The sequence below is a fragment of the Triplophysa dalaica genome, chromosome 3, assembly GCF_015846415.1.
Source record: "Triplophysa dalaica isolate WHDGS20190420 chromosome 3, ASM1584641v1, whole genome shotgun sequence".
NCBI lineage: Eukaryota > Metazoa > Chordata > Actinopteri > Cypriniformes > Nemacheilidae > Triplophysa > Triplophysa dalaica.
The window spans coordinates 9,992,489-10,015,123 of record NC_079544.1 but is presented as its reverse complement, the minus strand read 5'-3'; the positions used below and the strand labels follow the sequence as shown (position 1 = coordinate 10,015,123).

Sequence of the window (22,635 nt, the reverse complement as noted above, 5' to 3'; positions counted from 1 at the left end):
AAGTGTGACTAGTTATGATTTATGAAATGTTTTAATGAAAAAAAGGGAAATACTAAGTTTCAGTCAAACAGCAAGTATGTTTGTGTATACATGTAGACACATTTGGCAGTTATATCCACCCATCCAATCTTGCTGGGGTCCTATGTCCTTCTCCACCCACCTTCAACTGAGTTTTTTCACAGTCCTTATCATCAGACACAGACTTTGTCTATTCAACGCGCCCACCCTTGCGGCTCTGAACGCGCGCATGCATGCATGTATGAGTACACGCACGCACACAAAACGAGCAGCACAATGTCAAAGCTACTCCGGAGTCAAATATGCTTAATAATAAACTAAACATGGTCTTTCATCTGCAGAATGTGTTGAAGCTGACAGCAGGTGTAGGAGTAATTTCTTTCTCTCTAACAATTTTAACACTGTAACTGTTGCGGCCATCTCCTGAGGGGGACCCTGATCAAAGTACAGGGCTACATCACTGACCACTGGTCGCCATAGAAACCACCATTCACTGAGTCCCCTCAGTTGATCCATTCAGAGCCCTGCCCGGTTCTCACTGCCAGCCTCTTAAGCCCCACCCCTCCTCAAGGGACCGGTCCTCTAACAACCAATAGTGTTTGAGCAGTCAGGCGGCATTCAGTATATAAGCAAGTAACTGCTGGAAACAGCCAGAGGTTGTTTGTCAAGTACATGACGCTTGTCAAAAGCTATAGACTGATTTCATGCCGACGCCATGTTGAAATCGAAAGCGAGGTGGGAAGAAAACCGGAAAGATTGACAGACTGCAATGGTTTGGACTATCAACCTGGAGTCATTACATTTACATTTATTAATTTAGCAGACGCTTTTATCCAAAGCGACTTACAAGAAGGAAAGTATATAAACATTTTGTCAACACGCTAAACAGAGCTGTTAGTTCACAAACAGTACCGTTAGTTTACAAACGATTATTAAAACGATTTGTGAACTTAATTGTGACAATATAAGCATATGATGCATGTCACACTAGCTGTTTTACTTGACCACTTATGGCGTACCATCACATATTAGTGACTGTTTAAACTGCCATAAGCGGGTTTCATTCGCGCAAACACAGCCAATCTAACAATGTTTTTTTTTTTTCATGTCACAGACACTCGATGGTAGACGTATCTATTGCATGTTTCTTCCCACGTTTTCGAAATACGTTTTGAAATAAGTCTATAGTTGAGAAAAGCAAACTCCCAACACAAAAAAGTTGTACTTTTCACTGACCTAACTTTTTTTATTTACATTAAATGATGTAAATTCTATTACATGTTGTATGTACAATAAAATCCCTAAACACTGTTAATGTTTTTTAATCGTAAGCAGAGCGTTACTTTTACAGTGCTACCTAGTAAAACTAATAGGCATAAGTGATGCATGCACAAGACCTTACACGAGTGGTTTGGAAGTCTCTAAACATAGTGTACACCCCTAAATGTTTACATTGAAGTTATTTTAAGAGGACAAACTCTATATGTATACGTGTGTAGTATGGGAATCTTTCTTTAGCTGTGGTCCGCCTCATAATCTTATGCATATTGCCTTTGTGAACACACTGATTCATAGTCAGAAATCCTCCGTCATGGCATTTCCTATTCAAGATGGTGACAGAAATAACAACACTGCAGCATTCTCTTCAGCATTTTGTGTTATTGAATAAGTCAGTTTATACATATTCATATACATGCACTTTATCTAGTTCGCCCAACTGGGACATACAGTACTGATTGGATATTTGATTCTGACGTATCCCAACATTTGTGAAGTAACATGCATGTTTTAAAAGTTGTGTTGATTTCATAACAAGTATGTGAAACACAATGACTGGGGTGAATTAGCTTTGTACGGATAAATTAATAAACACAAGGACCACATTTTATGAAACAAAGAAAACCTGCACACACGTACTGAGCTTGGCGATGGAGGGCACTGCAGAGCAGGTGGTCTTGATTTTACCATGTTTAGCAACTTGTAAAGAGAGAAAGAGTCCCACACTAAACCCGTATTTTTATGACAGGAATTTGAATGTTGATTGCAACATTGTATCAAATCATAAATCTGTGTTTGATAATCAAAATTTATCATCAAGATTAAAAAATATTATCATGAGATTAAAATAACACATTAATGCTCATTTTGAGAACAATCTCTTTGTCATATGCTAGCAGACCAGAAGAACAAACTCTGTGATAAGCAAGTTAATATTTACTGCAACCCTGAGATGAACCAGTCCACAAAAGAGTGACCTTTGCCTTGTTCCATGTTTTGTTTTCTCAATCCTGTTCCCTCAGGAATACTTTCCTCTTCGATCCTCCACTAAAACTCTTTTGCAAATTATTTTATTCAATTAGCGAAACATCAAGATCCAAAGTTTTTTTTTCATGTTTCAAACATTTGAATGAAGTTATAGGACTGATCAAGTACATGATCATGTTTGAAAGCAATCCATTTTAATTTGTAGACAGAGTAGTTGCAGCAGTGTTTTATACATTTTTTTATACATGTATTTTATACATCAAATGCTCTATTCCTTAAAGAGCACAGAGTATTGTTCAGTTATACAAATATGATTTATTTCTAAAGAAACCCTTCCTACACCATAAACTACTCCTCGAAGTTAGGGAGATTCTTCTTCTCACTACTAAACTGTATATGGAGTTTCTCGTTCCTTGTGGAAATTGCCTTTGACTGTCTCACTGGGGTCTACAAAAGCCGCCTTTCCACTATCGAGCCAGAAGCGGGCATGTTAGTGCGTGCTAGGGCCAGTCGCGTTTCCACAGTCACTTACGGGGCCTTATTTTGCCGCCTGGTCTTTCACCAAGCGGACATTAAAATAAATTAACAAACAGTCTCCTCTGTTTTCTCCGTCATGTTTGTTTTTTAATGACTCGATTGTCTATCCAGCTTCTCTCTTGTCAGACTAAACTTCCTTCTTCCTGCTTGAATAGGCGGGATTGCGTGACGTGCGGAGAGGTTTGTTTTAGGGCGGGGTTTTAGAGCAGCGCTGCCGTGCTACAGGACTAACAGTGGAGACCCAACTTAATTTTGGCCTCACAGAAGCCCGAGGCCCGACAGTCGAAAGCCTGCTAAACATATTTTAGGGTTCATATTTTTAAAAGAAGCTTTAAGTGTAATTAATATTGCAAGATTATTTTGTCAATCTGCTTGAAATGTGCATTGTGAAGTACTATAGAAAAAGGGCTGTGAAACGATTAATCGCATCCAGAATAAATGTTTGTGTTTAAATAATATACGTCTGTGCACTGTGCATAATAATTTTTTATTTATAAATACAAAACATATTTAGGAAATATTTAGATGCATTTATTTATATTTAGTATTAATTAAAATAATGTATCAACCCTTATTCATTTTTATATTTTTCTTAAATATATGCATGTGTATGTATGTAATTATAAATAGAGATGCATCGATTGCAATTTTCTTGGCCGATTCCGGTTTCCGATTTTATTACAAGTAAAACCTGCCGATTGCGATTTTAGCCGATTCCAATTTTCTATCCACAAACTATAATTGACAGTACATATAAAACCATACTTACTTCTCTTCAAATGCACATTTCTTCATAATAACTCATTTTATTTTCCCAAGACAAATTATTGAACATTATAATTTCCCCAAATGCAGTTCTCAAAGCTTCATTAAATTACAGGATCTTCTCTCACCTAAACAACTCTTGAAGTTGTTGAATTGAAGAACTCTGTGACTGAAAAGAATAAGAAATAATAAATATAACCAAACAAATGTCACTTAACTGACCCCTTTCTCTTTTGTACTCATCTCACAAAAGTCTAAGATTACAAGCCTATGAATAAAATAGTACTTTGTCTGTTGCTGTTCCTGAAACTAACATTGCTTTATTTTCTAAAATGTAAAATAAATTGCCTTTATCTTTGGTTTGTAGTAATAAAAGAAGTGGGTTATATATATATATATATGTATATATTTAATATGTATGACTACATTTCTTGTGTTAGTAAAGAACTGAATCAGATAATCACATATATGGGATGATTTATTTATTTTTTGGGATTTTGAAAACAAGTAGAAGTTGTGTTGAATGTCAAGTGAAATTACCATAGTTTTAATGTAAGACAAGTTATCAGGTTGAGTGGAACTTACGTTTGTATTACACCGAGTGAATGACTTCAACAAGAGTTTAGCATGAGTCAGAGTTTAGCATCACTTTTAGCATACATATCAGCAACAAGAGATCAACTACAGTGCACATTATCGTCTCTAAAGTACATGATGTGCGCTTGTGCAGTCAGTGTATATGAGAGATGTGTGTCAGACAGCAGAGGCTCGCGGTACCGTGGACCCACATGCAAGTATATACGAGCCGTGAAAGACAGGCTGTGCGCACGCACGTTAACATGTTTACTTGCAGCTTTGAGTTTACTGACGGGTGTCACGTTATTGCCTGCGCAACGGAAGATCGGCTTGAATTGGCCGATTCTGGTCTTTGGCCGGTCAATCGGTGCACCTCTAAATTTAAATACAAAATGAATATGCATAGTGCCACGACATTTATTACATTTACTCATTTGGCAGACGCTTTTATCCAAGCAGACGAATTATGTAAACACAAACTTTTATATTGGACGTGATTAATCACGATTAATCGTTTGACTGCCCTTTATAGAATTAAACTGACTGATGGATCAACATTTATTCTTTTTAATATTTTTCTTAAATATATGCATGTGTACAAGCGTAATTATAAATACTAAATTAATGCGCAAACATATATTATTTAAACTGGACACGATTAATCATTTGACTGCCCTATATAGGAATAAACACCGACTCATGCAAACTTCTACAGTGAGTGTGGATATGAACCTAAATCAGTGTTAACAACTTTTAAAAAACAAATGTTGTTTGAAGTATTAAACAATGACCATGTCAGGCATATGGACAAAGCTGTTACTGTAGCAAGCGTGGATTAGGAGACATTAGTGAGGGCTAGAATGGTGGGCAGGAATATTCTCGGTGAAAACACTGTCTGCCTTATGTTTCGAAAGCTGCAAAAGACGGGGAGCGGCCTGGTTTCTCATCCTGAATAGGCGCCATTTTTGGTCCATTGTCTACACCGCCTCAGGGCATTGTGGGAGAGGCTGCTAGAGAAATGCCTGAATCAACTTAATCCTATCAGATGATAACAACCAACTGTTAGCATCTTTCAGCTAGCCGTGATTGCAGAACCTGTTCAAAGATGTTTTTCAACGGGCTGACGAAATCAACACGATGGCGATGATTCAGTAAGATCTTGTGATCATTTGCCATGACATGCTCACTAATAAGATGTAGCTGGGGAATAAGTGTGCTTTGAGTTGCATCTTTGTTCAGCAAACACTGTAGAAAATATATAAGTTAATGCACACATACTGTAAAAGCTCTATTTGAATGACCCAAAGTAGGATGCCAGTTACCTCATCCATTCAACTCGACCAACTGGAATGCAGATTGTTTTAAAGACCCTCAAACAATGTCATTTCACTGCTATATGCCAATATTTGCATTCCCTTTCATCACCCCACTACCACTCATTTGGGTCCGTGTTTGGTAGACCCCTCGCCCACCATCACCAAGTGATCAGATCCCCTAAATCCACCAACAATCAGTCATCAGATGGCAGTCCGACCAGGCCAATGATGAAAACATACAACAATGACTTTTGACTATCACTTAACAAAGAAGTAACATTCATTTTCTGACTTTTCCTAAAATCTGTTTCGCCAAGTTGTTCTGTATACTGACATGCTAATTGAGGCTCTTTAAAAAAGGCACCGAGCTAACAGCCCAGCCACATCTGTTTCCCATTGCACATCGCTCGCAAAGACACAGAGGAGGATCTGTCCTGCTAGCTAGCAGCCGGGATGTTTCTCTGTAAACTTTTTTGGGCTTGTTACACTTAGCAAAAGCACACAAGCGCAGAATGTATGAATCAGCCTCTATAAAGGTGTTTGACATCATCATTTAAAAACATCAATGACAAGCGCGTGATGACAATGGTTTCACAACCTGCGGTGTACACCTTTATTCTCCAGATAAATGACTATTGCACTGTCATAAACACTCCCTCACTTCTTTTTTTAATGAATCACTATAACAGACTGAAACTAAAGTCATGAGATTAAGCATGATGCTGTCACAGTGAATGGTATTACATCATTGCATTTACATTATCAGTTTTCAGATCAAATATGTGATACAAATGAATTTTCCACAGCCACACTTTCACATCTTTCAAACGTGTGCTCAATGCAAGGAAGTAAAGCTTGAAAGCCTCAAATATAAAGAATGCGAGTACAAGACGAACTGGTTCCACAATGTGACCAGACCTGCCATCTTCCCATTTCAGCAACTTTCTTTGTCTCTTCCTAGCCTCCTCACTAAACCAAACTGAGCAACAGGAGTTGTTCTTCAGCATCCCGCCTCCGTTCCACCTCTAGAAGCTACCAAAAATTCACAGACTGTGGGGCAACTGCCAGCTGACAGAACTGTTTAGTCAGCAACAGAGGCAGGGTGGGAGAAGGGGGCGGAGTCAGTAGCAGGGGGAGGCAAAGGAGGATTGCAAAGCTATACGTGATTGGCCATCTTTTCTATCTAACAGACAAACGCAATAAAAAAGAAAGCAAAGCTCAAAGATCTTTCAGAAAGGACTGTTAGCATCCAGTAAAAAGAAAATGCCCCACTTTTTGGAAGTGTTCAATATAAATATAATATATATATCAAGCCAAATAAATTGTGACATTGAAAGATGACACTTGTAGCATAAAACAGTAGCATAAAAGCAAAGACAACCTTCTACAGCGAATTCTCAATTTAGTCGTAAAAATCACATTTTCACAAGAGAATCTACTCAATTCTATTACGTCTTCGAAACGAATTTCTTTTGCCCCACAGATACCACAATATCTCATCCAACAGCCCAGGACCAAATCAGGCTTCCCATTCCCTACGAGGGAGAAGGAACATAATCTTATCTAAAATAGACAGGTTAAAAATAACTCCAGAGAGTAACAGGATGCCCAACTCTACCCCTGGATGGGTGAAAAGAACACCTATCATTAGGGGTTAAAGTCTCTGTGAGGTGACCAACTAGTTTCTCCATCCACCCCAGGATAAACACTGTCTTTACGCTGTGTAAACAATCACAGTTAGGCATGTTTGTCAAGGGAAGTTTACCAGGGATCCCCAAATGAGTTGATTTTAATGAATTTGTTATAATCAAAGTTAATGAGCGTCTTTAAGACGCATATTAGTTCCAGGTCTGAGCCTCCATATTCAACAAAAACCAACGCGAGGCAATCAATCAATGGGAATTTGTTTGGCAAAGAGCCTCTTTTTGAAAACAAATTGGGGTAAAAGCTGATGGCCTCTTTCTTTCACTATAAGCATGGCAGCTCTGATGGGTGACAATGGGTTTTCTCTATTCAACTCTGGCGACTCCCTGCTGAGGAAAAAGGAGATTACAGCCCAGACCACTGTCTGACTGTTCAGTGGAACATGCCTTTGAATTTTCAATGGTCCTCTTGCTTTACGTTTCTCATTTGTACTGAACAAACAGTTCTCCGCCCTACATCATCAGGTATTGTAAGCGAAGCTATTCTAGTAGGAAAATGAGGATTCGTTTTAACTTGGCTCCCTGCGTGTATTAAGTAGGAAAAGAGCTGGGGGTGCGCTTGCAAATGACACAATCTCTATACATTTCATTTTCAAAGAAAAGATGCAAAAATGCTCATGCAAATATTACACAAATGAACAGAAATGCAATAGTAAAATCAGGGTCGTTGTAAGAAGGCAGGGTCCAACAGGGCCTTGTGATGGGGGCCCACCAAATATATCTTTACAGTGCTGAGGACATTTAGAATGAATTCTAGCAGCGACACCCGAGTCTCGGGACAGTTCTCAAGTTGGAGCACAAATATCATGGTTTGATCTTTTAAGATTTTGTTTTGCACATGGATCTCATATCTGACGCACCTCGCTATTGAAGTTCTCAAAATCAACCTGTGATTCACATATCAGTCATTTTCTATGATTAAGAATAGTACCATCTGTATACATTGTATTGAGATAAATTAAATATACCACTGCATATAATGCAGACGCAGCCAATATTGAAGATGCAGGAAACCATCTTAATTTACAATAATTCTTTTAAAAAAGTAATCAGACTGAAAACGGAGTTTGGGTGAATAATGCTGCCACGGCAGGCCTCCTGGAGTCAAGTGTTGAATTTAGTAAAGGAATGTGAACTGCTCATCCGGATCTCTGATTCTCCAAAGAGACGCGAGAATGGTCAGAGGATGATGGAGGAGGGCACGAGAACAGCCTCTATCGCATCAGAGCAACTCGCAGACAAAGTTTCAAAGTAGAGACCTTAAAAATGATCTCAAATCGATATATTACGATAGGATATAGTCAAAACCTTCGTGATTTCAAACTTTAGAGCCGAATGATTGTTTTGTAAGACACTTCATCTTGTGTAGCAAACCCAACCCAAAGAGATAGTCGAGCCGAGAACACCGACGACAGCGAACTTCCTCCTTTAAAAGTTTTGACATTCCCAAACACTAACTTTATCAAATTTGACAGACACAATGAAGGTCGTCTCAAAAGCAATAAAAACGTATCGATGGCGAAAACCTGTCGAAAGAGCAAATAAAACGTAAACACGAAATGTCCCGACAAGGTCAAAATATAAAGGGAAGCGTGTCCAACCCCCCACGCGTTAGCTTCGATCAAAGTTCAAAGATGTGGATGCTTCGGTTCGCAATTCAATAATTCTCACTTTTAATAGCAATATAGGGACTAAACTTAGTTTTGTCAAGTATGGGTAATGGCGTGTTAATGGCACAAGGCGAAATGGCAAAAGTTAGACTCAGGTAAGTTGGTTGAATGCATGTGCGCTGGTTAGACGCGAGCGAATTCCTGTAGTCAGGCGTTCAACCTTTGGATGCGAGAATGAAACGAGGAAGCACAAAACCCGTGAGAGAAAAAAAAATATCGGACATCACCTCAACATCTTCGGCCTTACAAGTTTGCAAAACTTACAACAAAGTATCCATCCAAAAAAGTTTACATTCGACAGGATGGAGAACGTACGCGAAACATCGCTCGATAACATTGAGAAAACCGGTAACGTTACTTACGTTTGACTTTGTCGGTGCTGGGAAGACTGCGCTGAGACATGGTGATGGTGAAAAGAGATGATGGACTTCGAGAAAAAAAACGGCAAACTTGTTCCGGAGAGCGATCAAAATGGCGCATTTGAGGATGTGCAAAGTTCGCCAACTGGATACTTTACATCGCTCACTGGTTCAGCTCCTTAAAGAAGCGATGGCCATCGAAACTTCCGACGAATGAGGGTCAGAAAAGTCACTTTTTCCTCAAAGTGTGTTCCTGAGCGCTGCTCAGTGAACGTGATAAGTAGACGCATCACGTGTTGCTCTAGTCTCCAAGGGGACGTGTGTTACTGAGGCTGCCACTGGAGTTCAGCTGTGAGCATCTTTATGGGAGGGGTGAAAAACTTCACTTCCACTCCTGTCCAGCCTCATCCAATTGATTAACTTGAAGTTAGACACATACATTGCAAAAGTTTTTTGTAAATGATATATTTCGCGCTGTTGGTTTAAGAAGCAAATTACAATCATGTTTAATACGGAAATAAATATTTGTAGAAAAAAGTCAACAGAAGCCTACGTAATAGAAAACAGTATCATAATATTATTAGTAATGGTTATTTGTAATGATGATTTGGCGTCTACTTGCTTTCACATGACAAACACCTGTTGGACATCACACTGTAATTGTCATCATCAAACATACACATATACATTAAATACATATACACACACATATATATATATATATATATATATATATATATATATATATATATATCAAACTATGTCCACAAATTAAATCTTTTTTAATAAATACCCTGCATTTGATAATAAAGACAAATTAGTTCAATCTTTAGTATAAGTAACCAAAGTATGACCAGAGATTACCCCATCCCTTTGTAATAAGGTAGTACCATGGTGGTGTTCAATTATCTTTGAAAAAAGTTTGTTTTAAATTTTAGATTTAGATGTTGATAAATCTTCATTCTGTTATGTATCTTTTGTGTATAAGTTGTTGAAATAAGACTGTCATTTCTATTCCCACCACCATTCCCCTGTGCTGCTCACTTATATTTGAATAATGTGGCTTAAAGGGGAAAAAAGAGAAAATGTAACTTCTTAAAGAATGAAATTAATTTAGCAACAAGTCATTTATTACACATTTCTGTATTTATCACCTTTTCCGAACCCAGCCTGTTTTGTAAACTATTATATTTAACAACCTTATCAAAACTTCTTGAGCTCTCATGAGTAACCCAGCAAAACTAGTGCTTAGGGTGGTTAACCCTGGCAAAGTTTCCTAACTCTTAAAGTGCTTTTGACAAAGGTTTAGACAGAGGTCTGAAAATACTTGAATATTCCACTCCTTTAGCGATAAGTATCTGGGATAACTTACACCTTTCTGTCGTCAGTATTAGTTTGTGAGCTGAATTTGTCTCTAGCAACCACTAGAGAGCAGTCTCTCCATCACGTTATGTAATCATAGAAGAGTGACCTTGTGCTAGGATACAAAGTAATGCCTCTGACCCACACTGATATGGATAATTACCTCTGGCCTACATCGTTTTCTTCATCCTGCAAAAACTTTATTAACATGTTATTTTGATTCTTTAAACATGCTTATTTTTGTTTTTTATTAGAATTAAAAGAACATATTAAGTTAGATTAAATTTGTATTAGGCAACAGAGCAGAACTGAAATAGCTTTAAAAGTGTAATCAGCAAATTTTAAATAATGTTGATGGGTAAGATGAAACAGCTACAAGATACTTGTGTTTTAATTGTTTAAAATAATTGTTGAAGTGTTTTCTTGTTTGTGTGTGCCTGTAGGCACGAGTATTTGCTTGTACTCATGCATGTATGATTTTTTCAGTGGTGCATGCCACCACCAAAGCTATTTATGTGAAACAACACGGCACATTATGAGCATGTATTGGGGAATACGTGAAAATCTGACAACAGTGCCCACTAATGGAAGGAATTGCAACTGCCTATTAATGACAAACATAAACCATAAATTGATTATGAAACGAATGATCAGGGGTTGATGTATTAAAAGTTGAAGTTTTGTATTTATGTTTGGCATACAAACAGGCTGTTTTTCTAATTTATCGAAGTTTTTAATAATCAATCAACAACTCAACATTACTAATGTAAACAATGTGATGAAACATCAGTGATGATACAAGATAGTTTTACCACATGAATTGTATTAAATTCGTAGATTCCTGTAGATACTGGTCACTTGGGGTCGCTCCAGGCATATTGAGCATACAGTAGGGCTACTACAAGTGCTATGATATTTAAGAACAGTCATAATTTGTCACCTTATGCCAAAATTGAATTATTTTTTTCCAGTGACTTTGGTTATCACTTTAAATTAAAATGAATTATTTAAAGAATTATTATCGCAATGTTAAACATAGACTGGAATCATGTTAGAATAATGCGTGGGGTTTCATTTGTCAGGCACATGCTTACGTCATATTAAAAAGGGGTAGAGTGGATGTAACTACATTTCTCTACAAAACACTTTATGAATGGCAGCTGCGGAGAAGTCGGCAGTAACCTAATTTTATTTCTTTTACAATACAGAATTTTTCTTATGAGAGTTAAGACATTGCAAAGCGCATCCTCCTTAGTCTTTTCTTAATCGTAGGATGAATTCGTCAGATAAATACAACTCGGTACTCTTTACGTTGGAATTAGGTGAGTCACGGTTCTTGATCCTTTGTAAGTTATAAACAATTGTTCACTCGTGTTTTATTGATTAATATGCTGATCAGACATACGTTTGATTATTTAAATAAACCATCTGCACGTTTATGATTATATGTGATAAAAAAAGAGTTAGCCTATTAAAGGATTTTTGTTGTTTATTTTAGGAATGATTTAAAATAGAGGATGTTTAAGATGTTAGACAAAATTCAGCTTATTGTGTGTAGGCTATTTTGTGTGTTAATATATTTTGCTGCCTTTCAGTTTCTTTGGTACAGGCCGTATGTGCTGGAGGAACATGTGATTCTGTATTTAAAGGTTTCTCTGACTGTCTGCTCAACCTTGGAGAAAACGTGGTGAACTATTCCCAAGAGCAGAACAACAGTGAAAACCTACAGACCATCTGCTCGTAAGTTCACATGTCCTGCTATAATTACTGAAAGAAAATAATTCAATATTAAAATAATCAGTTGTACATGGGTATCAGAACAGCATACAGAAGACAAGGGCAAAACTTTAAAACATTTCAAGAAATACTGAGTTACACATGTAATCCATGGCTCAGACTGATAAAGCTTTTTTGCAAAGTGTGAAACAGAATGTGAACCTCATGTTTATTTACATGCAGATATTGGGATGATTTCCACTCATGTGCCTCGACTGCAATTGCTGATTGTCAAGACGGAGCAACAGACCTTTGGGAGAAACTTAAACTGCAGTCTTGGAGTTTAAACTACAAAGGAAGTTTGTTTGAATTATGCTCAATGAATAATGGAACATGCAGAGTTTTCTTTTCAATGGAACTGAAGATAATGCTGATGTGTTTCACCACACTATTAGCATGTCTGGCTTTTGAGTAAAAAAACAGCTAAACTAAATCAATTCATGTTTATGTGCACACAGTTGACCAGTTATTTTTAATACACTATAGAATTGCAGATAACATGTAGTATACTGAGATGGAATGGTTCTTGTCGTAAAACTAAAGATCATAAAACTACAAATCAAATAAATCACATACTTTTTGAATGAAAAGCCTGTAGGTTTAATTTCATCTTTGGAGTGAATAAGAGACTGAAGACATTCATTGCTGTTTTACACCTGTCTCTCTGAATGTGAGTTGTTTTGGATAACGTAAACAACTTAACAAGTTACTCCCCATTCTCTGTGTTACTAAATGAGGAGTTGCCTTCACTCATTTACAGATACAATACCGCCAACATTGTTCCTATTTCTAAAGTATGATGCACAAAACGTTGTACGTTAAAATAACATATTCCATCATTTGATTAAGAGGAAAATCTTGGAATATTAATGGCTTGGGAAATGCAGATGCGCTCTTTATGTAGATCATAGCGCTTGAATTAAGACCTGGTTATAAACACGTAGGCCTACTGTGTTGAGTATCCTAAACATTCCCTGAAGAGAGTGTGCTCTCATCCAGCACATCTGTCTTTCTATTACATAGCCTTTGACATATATACTTAATAAAGGCACATGTTAATTGGCCCCTCTGGGAATAGAATTTAAAAAGCTCTAATCCTTACATTCGCTGATAAATGATCGAATACTTATTTTATTTTAAAAAAGAGTAAATAAAGTTTTTCCTAATGTACATGCAAGGTCAATGCAGGAACTATACTCTAAAATATGACTGATAAATGTCCCCAGACTAAGGACAGCATCGCAAACATAATAAACCACTCAGTTTGACAGGATCTGTTGGCATGTTTTATGGAACAGAACTGGATATCAGTTTCAATTGTGTTTCCACAATTCAACAAAGTTAGCTTAAATAAATATTAACGCACCGTTTACTGTATGATGCTGGCTGTATTTATAGAAATTTTGTATGCAATCTCTCAACACAAAAAACATTTTTACTATTTTTAAAACAAGATTCAAAGTCTATTACGAGCCAAAATTATTTTCCATGACGGGTTGGTACTTTTACTTGTAGTTGGTTTTATTTTCTGCTTCATCTTTCTCATGTTAAATCTACCAATCCTTCCAAATTAGCCTTTGGAATAAACATACAGTCTATTTCAGATACAAACCTGTCAAACAGGTTTGCAAGACTGGCGACACAACTTACTGTAAGTCTGTAGTCTTTCATTTTTAAGTAATCATGTCTCACTACTGTACAGTCCTCTCGACAAATTACTTCATACACACGAAACCTAACAACCTTGAAATGCTTAAGTTCCTTGTACTATCATGTCCCTCTCCAATCCAGTTATGATGGTTACAGCAGGAAAGAGCTCTTCCTTGTTGTTAATAATGCAGTATGTTCTGTAAGTCAATGGGGCAGGCAGGTGATCCTATGTGGACCCTGTGGACATGAAAACAGGAAACCAGAAGATGAATAATACACACAGGTGACATCATAAATAAATTTGGTGGTATACAGTCTAAGCCAGTCTAAGAGAATCCTTAGCTTATTTATCTATATACATGTTATATTATATATAAAAATAAATTGTACAAGTCTTTTTTGTTATGCCATATAAACAAACAACATGGTATTATTTAATCAGAAGTGATACATTGTTTAGTAAAAACAGTAAAAGGGCATATTGGTAGCTGTTTTTATAACAGCAAGCAATGCCTTTTGTTTGCTTTCTCCCCTCGTATATTTTTATTAGCAGAGTGTGCACACTTTGTTTTGTTACTCTCCACATCGCAATGTCTGATGCTTACAGACATTAAAAGAGGCCCCATGTGCCACAGTGAGCCATGACGTGGCCCAGGGGATCGTCTGTTGTCCCCCAGGCATAAACACTGCTTTTTCCATAATGTGGTGTGAACTGCTGCCCCACCCCCAGTTTTCTCTGCATTCCTTCAAAACCCATTTAAACAAGCATTTCTATTTCTATTTGAAGAATGAAATACTGTCATTAGCAATAGAAAGTGTAGCCTTGACAATGTAACGAATGGCAACACGATTCATTCATCAAGTAGGCTTTTTATTTTTATGGATGGAGTGTGCAGTTTAATAGGCCTCTATACAAATACTAAAGGCCTGTGTATGAATCTTACCTGGATGATCATACATCCGCAGAAAACATTTAGAGACCATTGCAAATTTTCATTTCAAAATCAGAATTTCTTGATGTGTTGTGGTAATTACAGTCCAGTGTTTGTTGTATTTAAACAAAATCATATCTCAGGTATTATATAGGCCTAAAGTCACCCAACAGGAATGTGAAAGACTGACAGCATGACAAGAAAGTGATAAATGTATAGTTTTCCTAAATACATAAATAAATATTACTGTATTTTTGTAAAGTGCATATGATCTTCTATTCTTTGCAGAATATGAGGTCTGAAAAAATATAATGCATCTTTTCTGTTATTTTGACCTGTTTCTCCTGGGGTTAATTTCCTGCAAATAAATGCAAAAATATATTTTTATTCGAAATGTGCTAGAAATTGTGTTCGTAGTTAACATAATGAAACAAAAATGACCATTTTACCTAAACACATACCTATAAATAGTACATTCATAAAATCAGAAAAAGGTCTCTGAAATGGTTTCTAAAAGCGAAAGTTCACCCAAAAATAAAAGTCTGTCATCATTTAGTCACCCTCAGGTTGTTCCGAACCAGTATACATTTCTTTGTTCTGCTGAACACAAAGGAAGATATTTGGAAAAATGTCAGTAACCAATCAGATCTCATCCCCTATGTACTACCATAATAGGGAAAATAAATGGCAAAAAATGAGGGATTTACTGAAATTCTACCAAATATCTTCCTCTGTGTTTAGCAGAACAAAGAAATTCATGGTTTGAAACAATCTGAGGGTGAGTAAATTATGACAGAATTTTCATTTTTGGGCAAAAAATCCCTTTAATTACGAGGAATGTGACAGACGGAAGGGAACGCTAGATGGCGATATACCATCTCCACTAGCGCTTTGCAACACGAGAAGAAAAACACTTGAGTTCAACATGGCGTCATGCAGCAGGGCACAAGTGATCTCTCTCTACAGGATGCTTATGAAAGAGAGTACAAAATTCCCTTCATATAATTATAGGTAAGTCTTACAGGTTCAGTCTGTACCAAATCTGTGCATGTTTTACTTCATTTTGTTGATGTAGACGTTTCCTTCACGTTAAGGGATAGCTGTTTACATATCTTTTTAAGAGTGTTTACTTAACCAAGTATTTGTTATAAAAGATCATATATACTGTGATTGTAATTGTGTGGCTTTATATTACAATAACGAAAAGATGGTTTTCAATTACTTTATGCTGTAATAGACCGCGGTATTTACCGTACTTTCAGGACATACGCACTTCGCAGAGTGAAGGAAGGCTTCAGAGAGAACCTTAATGTCGCCAACCCCAAAACACTTGATATGCTTATAAATCAGGCTAGAGAGAATCTGGCAGTCATCAAGAGACAGGCAAGCTATGCAAATATTATTGAATATTAACTGAAATATAAGAATTAACATTTAATGTAAGAGGGAGATGCAAATGTATGTTCTTCAGCTTCATGTACTTGTTTGTCTTACAGGTGTCAATTGGTCAGCTGTATTCTGCTCAGAAGACTATTGTTGAGAAAGACCCTCGTTTTTAATCGTCTTAAGCATCAGAAATATATAATACTGTGTACTGTGAATTTAAGGTCTAGTATAACTCTGTTGGTTATGTATACTGGTCTTTAATGTAATGTATGATGTAAATGTATGCTGGTGTAGCTTTTTATCAAATAAATTAAATATATTGCACACTGAGACAAATGATCAAGTATTAGCATAACCTGTAGATTCAATTTATATTCAGTTTACTGAACTTTATTGGTCATTGCTCCATAAAAATGCCTCAAGTAATCTGAATTCTTAATGTGTAGTTCTGTCCATTGTTATTGTCCCAGTATTCTCCATGATCAGTTCGACAAAACACGGCGAAATGCACTGAATCATCTTTGTCAAAGGAGGGTGGTACGCGTAAAACAAAGTGGAATCTTTCCCATTGTAGCAAACGTTCTTTATCCATTATGGGTGCAGCATGTAAATCCGAAAATGTCAGCCAGTTATTGAAAGTGTATAAGACCCCAACTTCTTTTGTTGCGTTGCTGCGCATCACTCTGATAAGACCTTTAACGTCGGATCCAGTTGTGACGCTCTCCAACGCAACCCCCAGACGCATTGACTTCAGATCGACTTCATCCGAACAGATGGGCACGTTGAATGCTGGTTCTAAACGTGCGAAGTTAGGGGCTGGCGTGGAAGGAGAAAGGAGATTCTGGACTCCGGATACATTGCGTGTTTCATTCGTAACATCGGATGTGTCAAAGTGTCTCACACTTGTCAAGGTCAGTCCCAACGTGTCTGCAAACTGGACCCTCTTCACACGTTCATGACATTCTGTGCGTGTGGATGACTTGTCCAGATACACAGGTAGGGATTTGTCTCTTCGTCTGTCAGTTTCATCATGGCTCTTTGATAAAGGTGATAATGTCTCATCTTTTGATGTGTGCCGTGATTCACACGGGCACGCAGTCTCGTCCAGATCTGAAGTTGCGCCGAGCGCGAGCTGCTTTCCTCCATCAGCGTTCATGATATTGAACAATTCCGCGCTAACCGAGAATCAGAACATCTTAAATATTCAAACAGACGTGCTGTTTTTACGCAGGAAAATTGCGTGCACATTACGTGCCTTTGAGTTGCGTCATAACAGCGCCTGTCTGTGTAAAGAAACGGATGATGTCGATTTAGATAAATGACAACCTCGACATGACAAGTGGGAAGTTCAATGAAATGGATTGAAAACAATAATTTGTTTAAAAAAAGTTAAAAATATGGTTAGATTTCTTGATAAGCTATATAATTGTTTACTAAATATTTAAGTTATCTTTCTTCTTAGGTCTTCATTGTAAGTTATAGAAAGCTGCTTTTGTCAATCATTATCTAGTGCACATACTGCATGACGAACTAAAAGAGCGCACATGACAGAGCAAATGGAATTGTTTACACTTTTATTTGTGACGCAATACAGGTCAGTCAGTTTACTACGTGCACAATGTTTTACAAGAAAAAACACGAAATGCCCAGGGGTTTATTTGCATTTCCATGCTTTTGTGCACTTAAAAGTGTGTATTTCACAAAAGCACTCAGAAAACAAGATAATAATAATTATGTATTATTACTTTTATTATTTTTATGAGTGTTTTGTTTTTAGTTTGTTACTACTAACAATAACAGCAACAACATTATTCGTTTTTGTTATTATTATTATTATTGTTGTTGGTGTTGTTGATATTGTTGGTATATAAATAGCTAAATTAATATAAAAATTATAATAAATTATAAAAAGACTATATAAAGGGCTTCCAGGTATCTAAGTTTAAAAAGCTGTTCCAACTCAGTTATTGCCATTTTTCCAATTTAACCTGTTAGAATGAGGTTTTCATACATGGGTTAAATTTAATGATTGTAAAATTGTTACGTAATACACAAAACACTCTTTTCTCACTTGTGTGCGCTGCAGGAACTGACGTCAGAAGTTTGCCACGAGGCAAGTCGGTACTGTTTTTGAAACATTTTCATCACACCGCCAAGTTATATGTGATAGAATAATCTTAGGGAATTCAAACTTAAATAGTACACTTAAAATAATTGGGAAACACCCAAACTGACTATGTGAACAATGTTACGTTGAGGAAACTGTGATTCTCGAGTGCAGTATATGAACAAGAAAGGATATGATAAATGAGGAAAAGTGGAATCCAAGACGTGAATTTTCAAGTTTTAATAAAATGGTCAAGTGAGGTTAATAGTTAAGCTTTCTTTGATTTCATTAGGAAAAAGGGTTGATAAATAGAATGTAAAACTCCGTTACACACTCCGGCGCAGGAGGTGGCGGTAATGCACCTATTATGTTGGTTGGCAGCCGCCGTTAAAAACGAAGAAGAAGAAAATCAAACCTGGATATTACGAAGAGGAAAGTTTCGTCTTTTGTTTGGTCGTCATAAGATGTAGATATTGAGCATTGATATCAGAATGTCACCAGAGCTGGAAAAGTGTCCGAGAAGCTTGCTGGTGTGCGAGAAATCCAACTTTATGAATGAAAAGTCTCGGCATGACATCCACGTGTCTAAGCACAGCTTTAATTACAAGGTGAATTTGCTTAATATATCTTTTAATATCAGGATCTCGATTATTTTACAGCTAAAATCTGATGTCTTCTCTGTCTCCACAGATCTCAGTACTGATACCTGAATGTGCGGTCCTCCCTGCTAACATTTCCGGGGTTATCAGCAATTTCAGCCCGTATTACCTTGTACGGGACCTGCCGGTTTATGAATTACTGCAAGAAAAGTATTATGAAACGGTTCTACAGAAAGGTAAGAGGTGTTGGATGAGCGGTTGTTAATCTCCTGTTGCTGTGGATGTTAGAATGGTTTCTATTGCAAATACCATTGTGAGGCATCTACATGAAAATAAAATGCATTTAACGTTATATATTGTGATTTAATTGTGGTAGGAATATTGTTGTCCCACTGGTTCCCCATCTGCCAGATATCATGGTCGCTAATAGAACCCAACAAATTACCAATACAGACTCAAAGAGACCATTGTAAATGAAACTTATAAAACCAAGACAGTTTCCATTTTAACCCCTAAAATCAATTGATTTTTAAGCCAGGTTATTGATTTTTGTCAGAGCAGAAAAATTAGAATTGACATTAAAGGGATAGTTCACCCCAAAATGAAAATTCTGTCATCGTTTACTCACCCTCAAGTTGTTCCAAACTTGTATAAATTAATTTTCCCTCCTCATGAACACTATTTAGATTATATTTAGAAGAACCGTAGCAATTTTCAGTTCTGGGACATCATTCACTACCATAGTAGGAAAAAATAGAAGTGGTAGCCCCAGAACTCTTTGCTTTCCTTCATGCTGTGTGCAACAGAACAATATTTCATCAACAATATTTTTTCTTTTTATGGTAGTGAATGATGTCCCAGAACTGAAAATTGCTAAGGTTCCTCCAAATATTTTTCTCTATGTTTAACAGAACAAAGAATTTTACACAGGTTTGAAACAACTCGTGGGTGTGTAGATGGTGACAGTTTTTTTCATTTTGGGGTGAACTGTCATTTTAATCCTGCTGGAATAATTGTTGGTCAACATTTAGGTCCCCAGAATCATTCCCTCCTTAAACTTCAGTAGCTATAGATCTGCTCTTTGCTCTTAAAATAAATATTTCGATTTTGTTTATAGGAACCGTCTATGCTGTCTCTTACAACACTAAGATTGATGAAGATAATTCAATCGCCCTTTTGCCTAGAGGTAAACAAAACAACATCTGTGTTCATCGTTTGGATCTATGTTTGTGTATTTCTTACCTTATTTATCACAAATATAAATTTGTTAAATTTAAACTTAATGTGGTTTGCGTGCATGTATTCTCCGCAGGTCAGCTAGTTTTGTCGCTAAATAAAGACGCATATGAACAACTTGGTCTGGAGGGAAGACCATCACTGTACAACCACAGAAAGGCTATGAGATATGGTAAATGTGTTTTCTGTTGGCTTAAAACTAAAATAATATATTTTTTGATTACATGGATTAATACAAATCTAAATAATAATATTATAAGAACTGTTTTCTTGTGCAGTTGTTACTCTGAATCTAAGCGACAAAACTTTGGCACCAGGCACCAAACGATACCAAAGAGTTCTGTCAGGTTTAAAGGACAGGCTGCCACTCAGATATGACTTCCTGTTTACTGAATACAACACAGGTTTGTTTAAAATCGGCAAACTAGAGTTTGTTCATATAAAAGGTGTATAACCTAGAGAAAAAGCACATTTATTGACTGCCTCATGTTTATTACTTCATCAGGTGGAGATGAAGATAAGTCTCTTTACAAGCTGTTGTCCCAGTACAAACCTGTTGAGCACAAGGCGGTACTTAGCCATCACACCTTAAAAAATCTACCCTGCCCAACACTCTACCCATCAGATCTGAAAGGAACTACACTGTCATGTGATCCGCATTCATTCTTGGAGTGGCTTGGCGCTGTCAACCTGGACATAAGCTGGTGAGAAAGCTGTGGAATTAAATTCACATTAGATTGTAATCTGTCAAATAAACATTTCTCAAAATGTATAACTTTTTTTAATAGTGAAAATGCTGCTGACAGTTTCCTGTCTACGTATATTTGTCCAGAGCCAAAGAGCTCTGTCAGCCAAGCCCTGCTGTGCACCATTACTGGTTTTATCTCCCCTGAGGATGTGTATTTGCTGCTACAAGAACTCAGGTATGACTTAAAACATGGCTGTTGTGTTCCTGAACATTGTTTTCTGACCACGATTAAGCATTAGATTTGACACTTGCTGTTTTTCATCTGTACCTCATGTGATTCCTTCAGGAAGTATTTCGATGAACCAAAGTTTACACCATGGCTTTCACTCACTGTACATGGATTTATGGACAGTCCTGTGTCATGGGGAGCCACAGAACATGGATTTCTCAAAGGGGGTGAAAACTTCTACAATTTGGTGTGTTTCAAGAATCAGGACTATTGGTTACATATGGCTACTGGTGCCCATGATGGCTGCCCACCATAATGGATATTTAAAAGGAGGACCCCTTTTTTTCTTATCATTAAGATAAGTTTTATTTATTTACTTACTTTTATTTTCTGTTGGTTAAATACATTGTTTTTAATAAAAAAATGACGTGGTTATGAAAATTGTATAGTATATCTGTTTATTTTGATCAGTCATTTTCACAGCCGTTACATAAAAAAAACACTTCAGATTGACAACTTGTAGCATTTAGTATAATATCAGCTAAAAGAAATAAGCCTGGCCATTATTTATACAAAAAAAATCAAAATTAACCAGCATTTGATACTAAAGGCAAACAGCATATTTACAGCCACTTTAAAAGTTTGGAAGGGATGATGATAAAGAAAAATGTTGCTAGTGAAGTGACATGGACAAATTAAGTTTAATGTTATATTTAAACCAATTCAGTTACAGTTTATTTTTATGTCACCCTGTATAAAGAATTTAAACCTGTCAAGATTGTAACAATGGAGAAAAAGTATGGGCCGAGCTAAAATTGATACAAAGGCAAAGTTGCACTGGTAAATTGGAGCTGATGTTACTGGTTCTTGTCCTATAGGGTGTATTAACAGATACAAGGATGTTAATTATAACACATCAGTTAATAGCCAAATTAACATAAATTACTGTCCAACAAAGTATTTAACCCATCAGTTAACAATCCAATGTACCGACCAAGAGGTTACATAAAAAAGTTTTTGAAATATATATCATATATATATAACCTGCGACATTGGTTTGAAGAAAAGTCTAATAAAAAATCTAAACATAAGCATTCAATAATTATAATAATAGGAAGAACAACAATTCTATTATCATAAATACAATTCCATAAACACTTTACATCACCATTTGCAAGGGAAAACCCTTTATTATTTCCTGTTAAAGAACCACTCCAGAAAACTACACCTATAGTCAATAAATACTGAATAGAATTAACAACATAATTTAAACTTTTTATTGCTGGGGCTGAACTGAACTCTTAAGAGTTAAAATTTGTTAATATGATGGATCGTGTTTTGCTTCGCTAGTGAAAGACCAATTCTGAACAAGGGTTTCAGAACAAAAAAAACAGTGCATTCGAGAACAGTGTACCAGCAACAACAGAACATCTCCAGCAAGACTGCAACTGGATACTGCAT

At 36.6% G+C, this 22,635-nt stretch overlaps 4 protein-coding genes across 4 annotated transcripts in view; 2 read left to right on the top strand and 2 right to left on the bottom strand.

Annotated features, from left to right (window-relative positions):
• The window catches only part of rreb1b (ras responsive element binding protein 1b), a 37,109-nt gene extending 27,221 nt beyond the window's left edge, over window positions 1–9,888 (bottom strand). The window contains 1 exon segment of the mRNA XM_056743253.1: window positions 9,213–9,888. The gene's annotated coding sequence lies outside the window, so the exon portion shown is untranslated.
• A 5,950-nt stretch (window positions 9,889–15,838) lies between these two features.
• On the top strand, window positions 15,839–16,639 carry lyrm4 (LYR motif containing 4). Its single transcript, XM_056743250.1, has 3 exons — window positions 15,839–15,940; window positions 16,192–16,312; window positions 16,426–16,639. The coding sequence occupies exons 1-3, from the start codon at window positions 15,855–15,857 to the stop codon at window positions 16,486–16,488; spliced, it is 270 nt and encodes an 89-aa protein (XP_056599228.1). The 5' UTR covers window positions 15,839–15,854; the 3' UTR covers window positions 16,489–16,639.
• Window positions 16,640–16,674: 35 nt separating this feature from the next.
• On the bottom strand, window positions 16,675–18,022 carry LOC130417597 (protein phosphatase 1 regulatory subunit 3G-like). The gene has a single exon (XM_056743249.1). It carries the CDS (start codon window positions 17,469–17,471, stop codon window positions 16,734–16,736), a length of 738 nt encoding a protein of 245 aa, XP_056599227.1. The 5' UTR covers window positions 17,472–18,022; the 3' UTR covers window positions 16,675–16,733.
• rpp40 (ribonuclease P/MRP 40 subunit) lies at window positions 17,150–22,567 on the top strand. Its single transcript, XM_056743248.1, has 9 exons — window positions 17,150–17,226; window positions 18,804–19,030; window positions 19,113–19,257; window positions 20,139–20,207; window positions 20,334–20,429; window positions 20,536–20,661; window positions 20,763–20,961; window positions 21,046–21,180; window positions 21,292–22,567. The coding sequence occupies exons 2-9, from the start codon at window positions 18,914–18,916 to the stop codon at window positions 21,488–21,490; spliced, it is 1,086 nt and encodes a 361-aa protein (XP_056599226.1). The 5' UTR covers window positions 17,150–17,226; window positions 18,804–18,913; the 3' UTR covers window positions 21,491–22,567.
• Window positions 22,568–22,635: the final 68 nt, after the last annotated feature.

What these genes read in the sequence shown, in the direction of transcription:
- lyrm4 (XM_056743250.1), top strand. Translation starts at nt 15,855, where the DNA reads ATGGCGTCATGCAGCAGGGCACAAGTGATCTCTCTCTACAGGATGCTT. An exon ending in TTCCCTTCATATAATTATAG is followed by an intron (nt 15,941 to 16,191) that starts GTAAGTCTTACA and finishes CCGTACTTTCAG; the next exon opens with GACATACGCACTTCGCAGAG. An exon ending in TGGCAGTCATCAAGAGACAG is followed by an intron (nt 16,313 to 16,425) that starts GCAAGCTATGCA and finishes TTTGTCTTACAG; the next exon opens with GTGTCAATTGGTCAGCTGTA.
- LOC130417597 (XM_056743249.1), bottom strand. Translation starts at nt 17,471, where the DNA reads ATGAACGCTGATGGAGGAAAGCAGCTCGCGCTCGGCGCAACTTCAGAT.
- rpp40 (XM_056743248.1), top strand. Translation starts at nt 18,914, where the DNA reads ATGTCACCAGAGCTGGAAAAGTGTCCGAGAAGCTTGCTGGTGTGCGAG. An exon ending in AGCACAGCTTTAATTACAAG is followed by an intron (nt 19,031 to 19,112) that starts GTGAATTTGCTT and finishes CTGTCTCCACAG; the next exon opens with ATCTCAGTACTGATACCTGA. An exon ending in CAGAAAGGCTATGAGATATG is followed by an intron (nt 20,430 to 20,535) that starts GTAAATGTGTTT and finishes TTTCTTGTGCAG; the next exon opens with TTGTTACTCTGAATCTAAGC.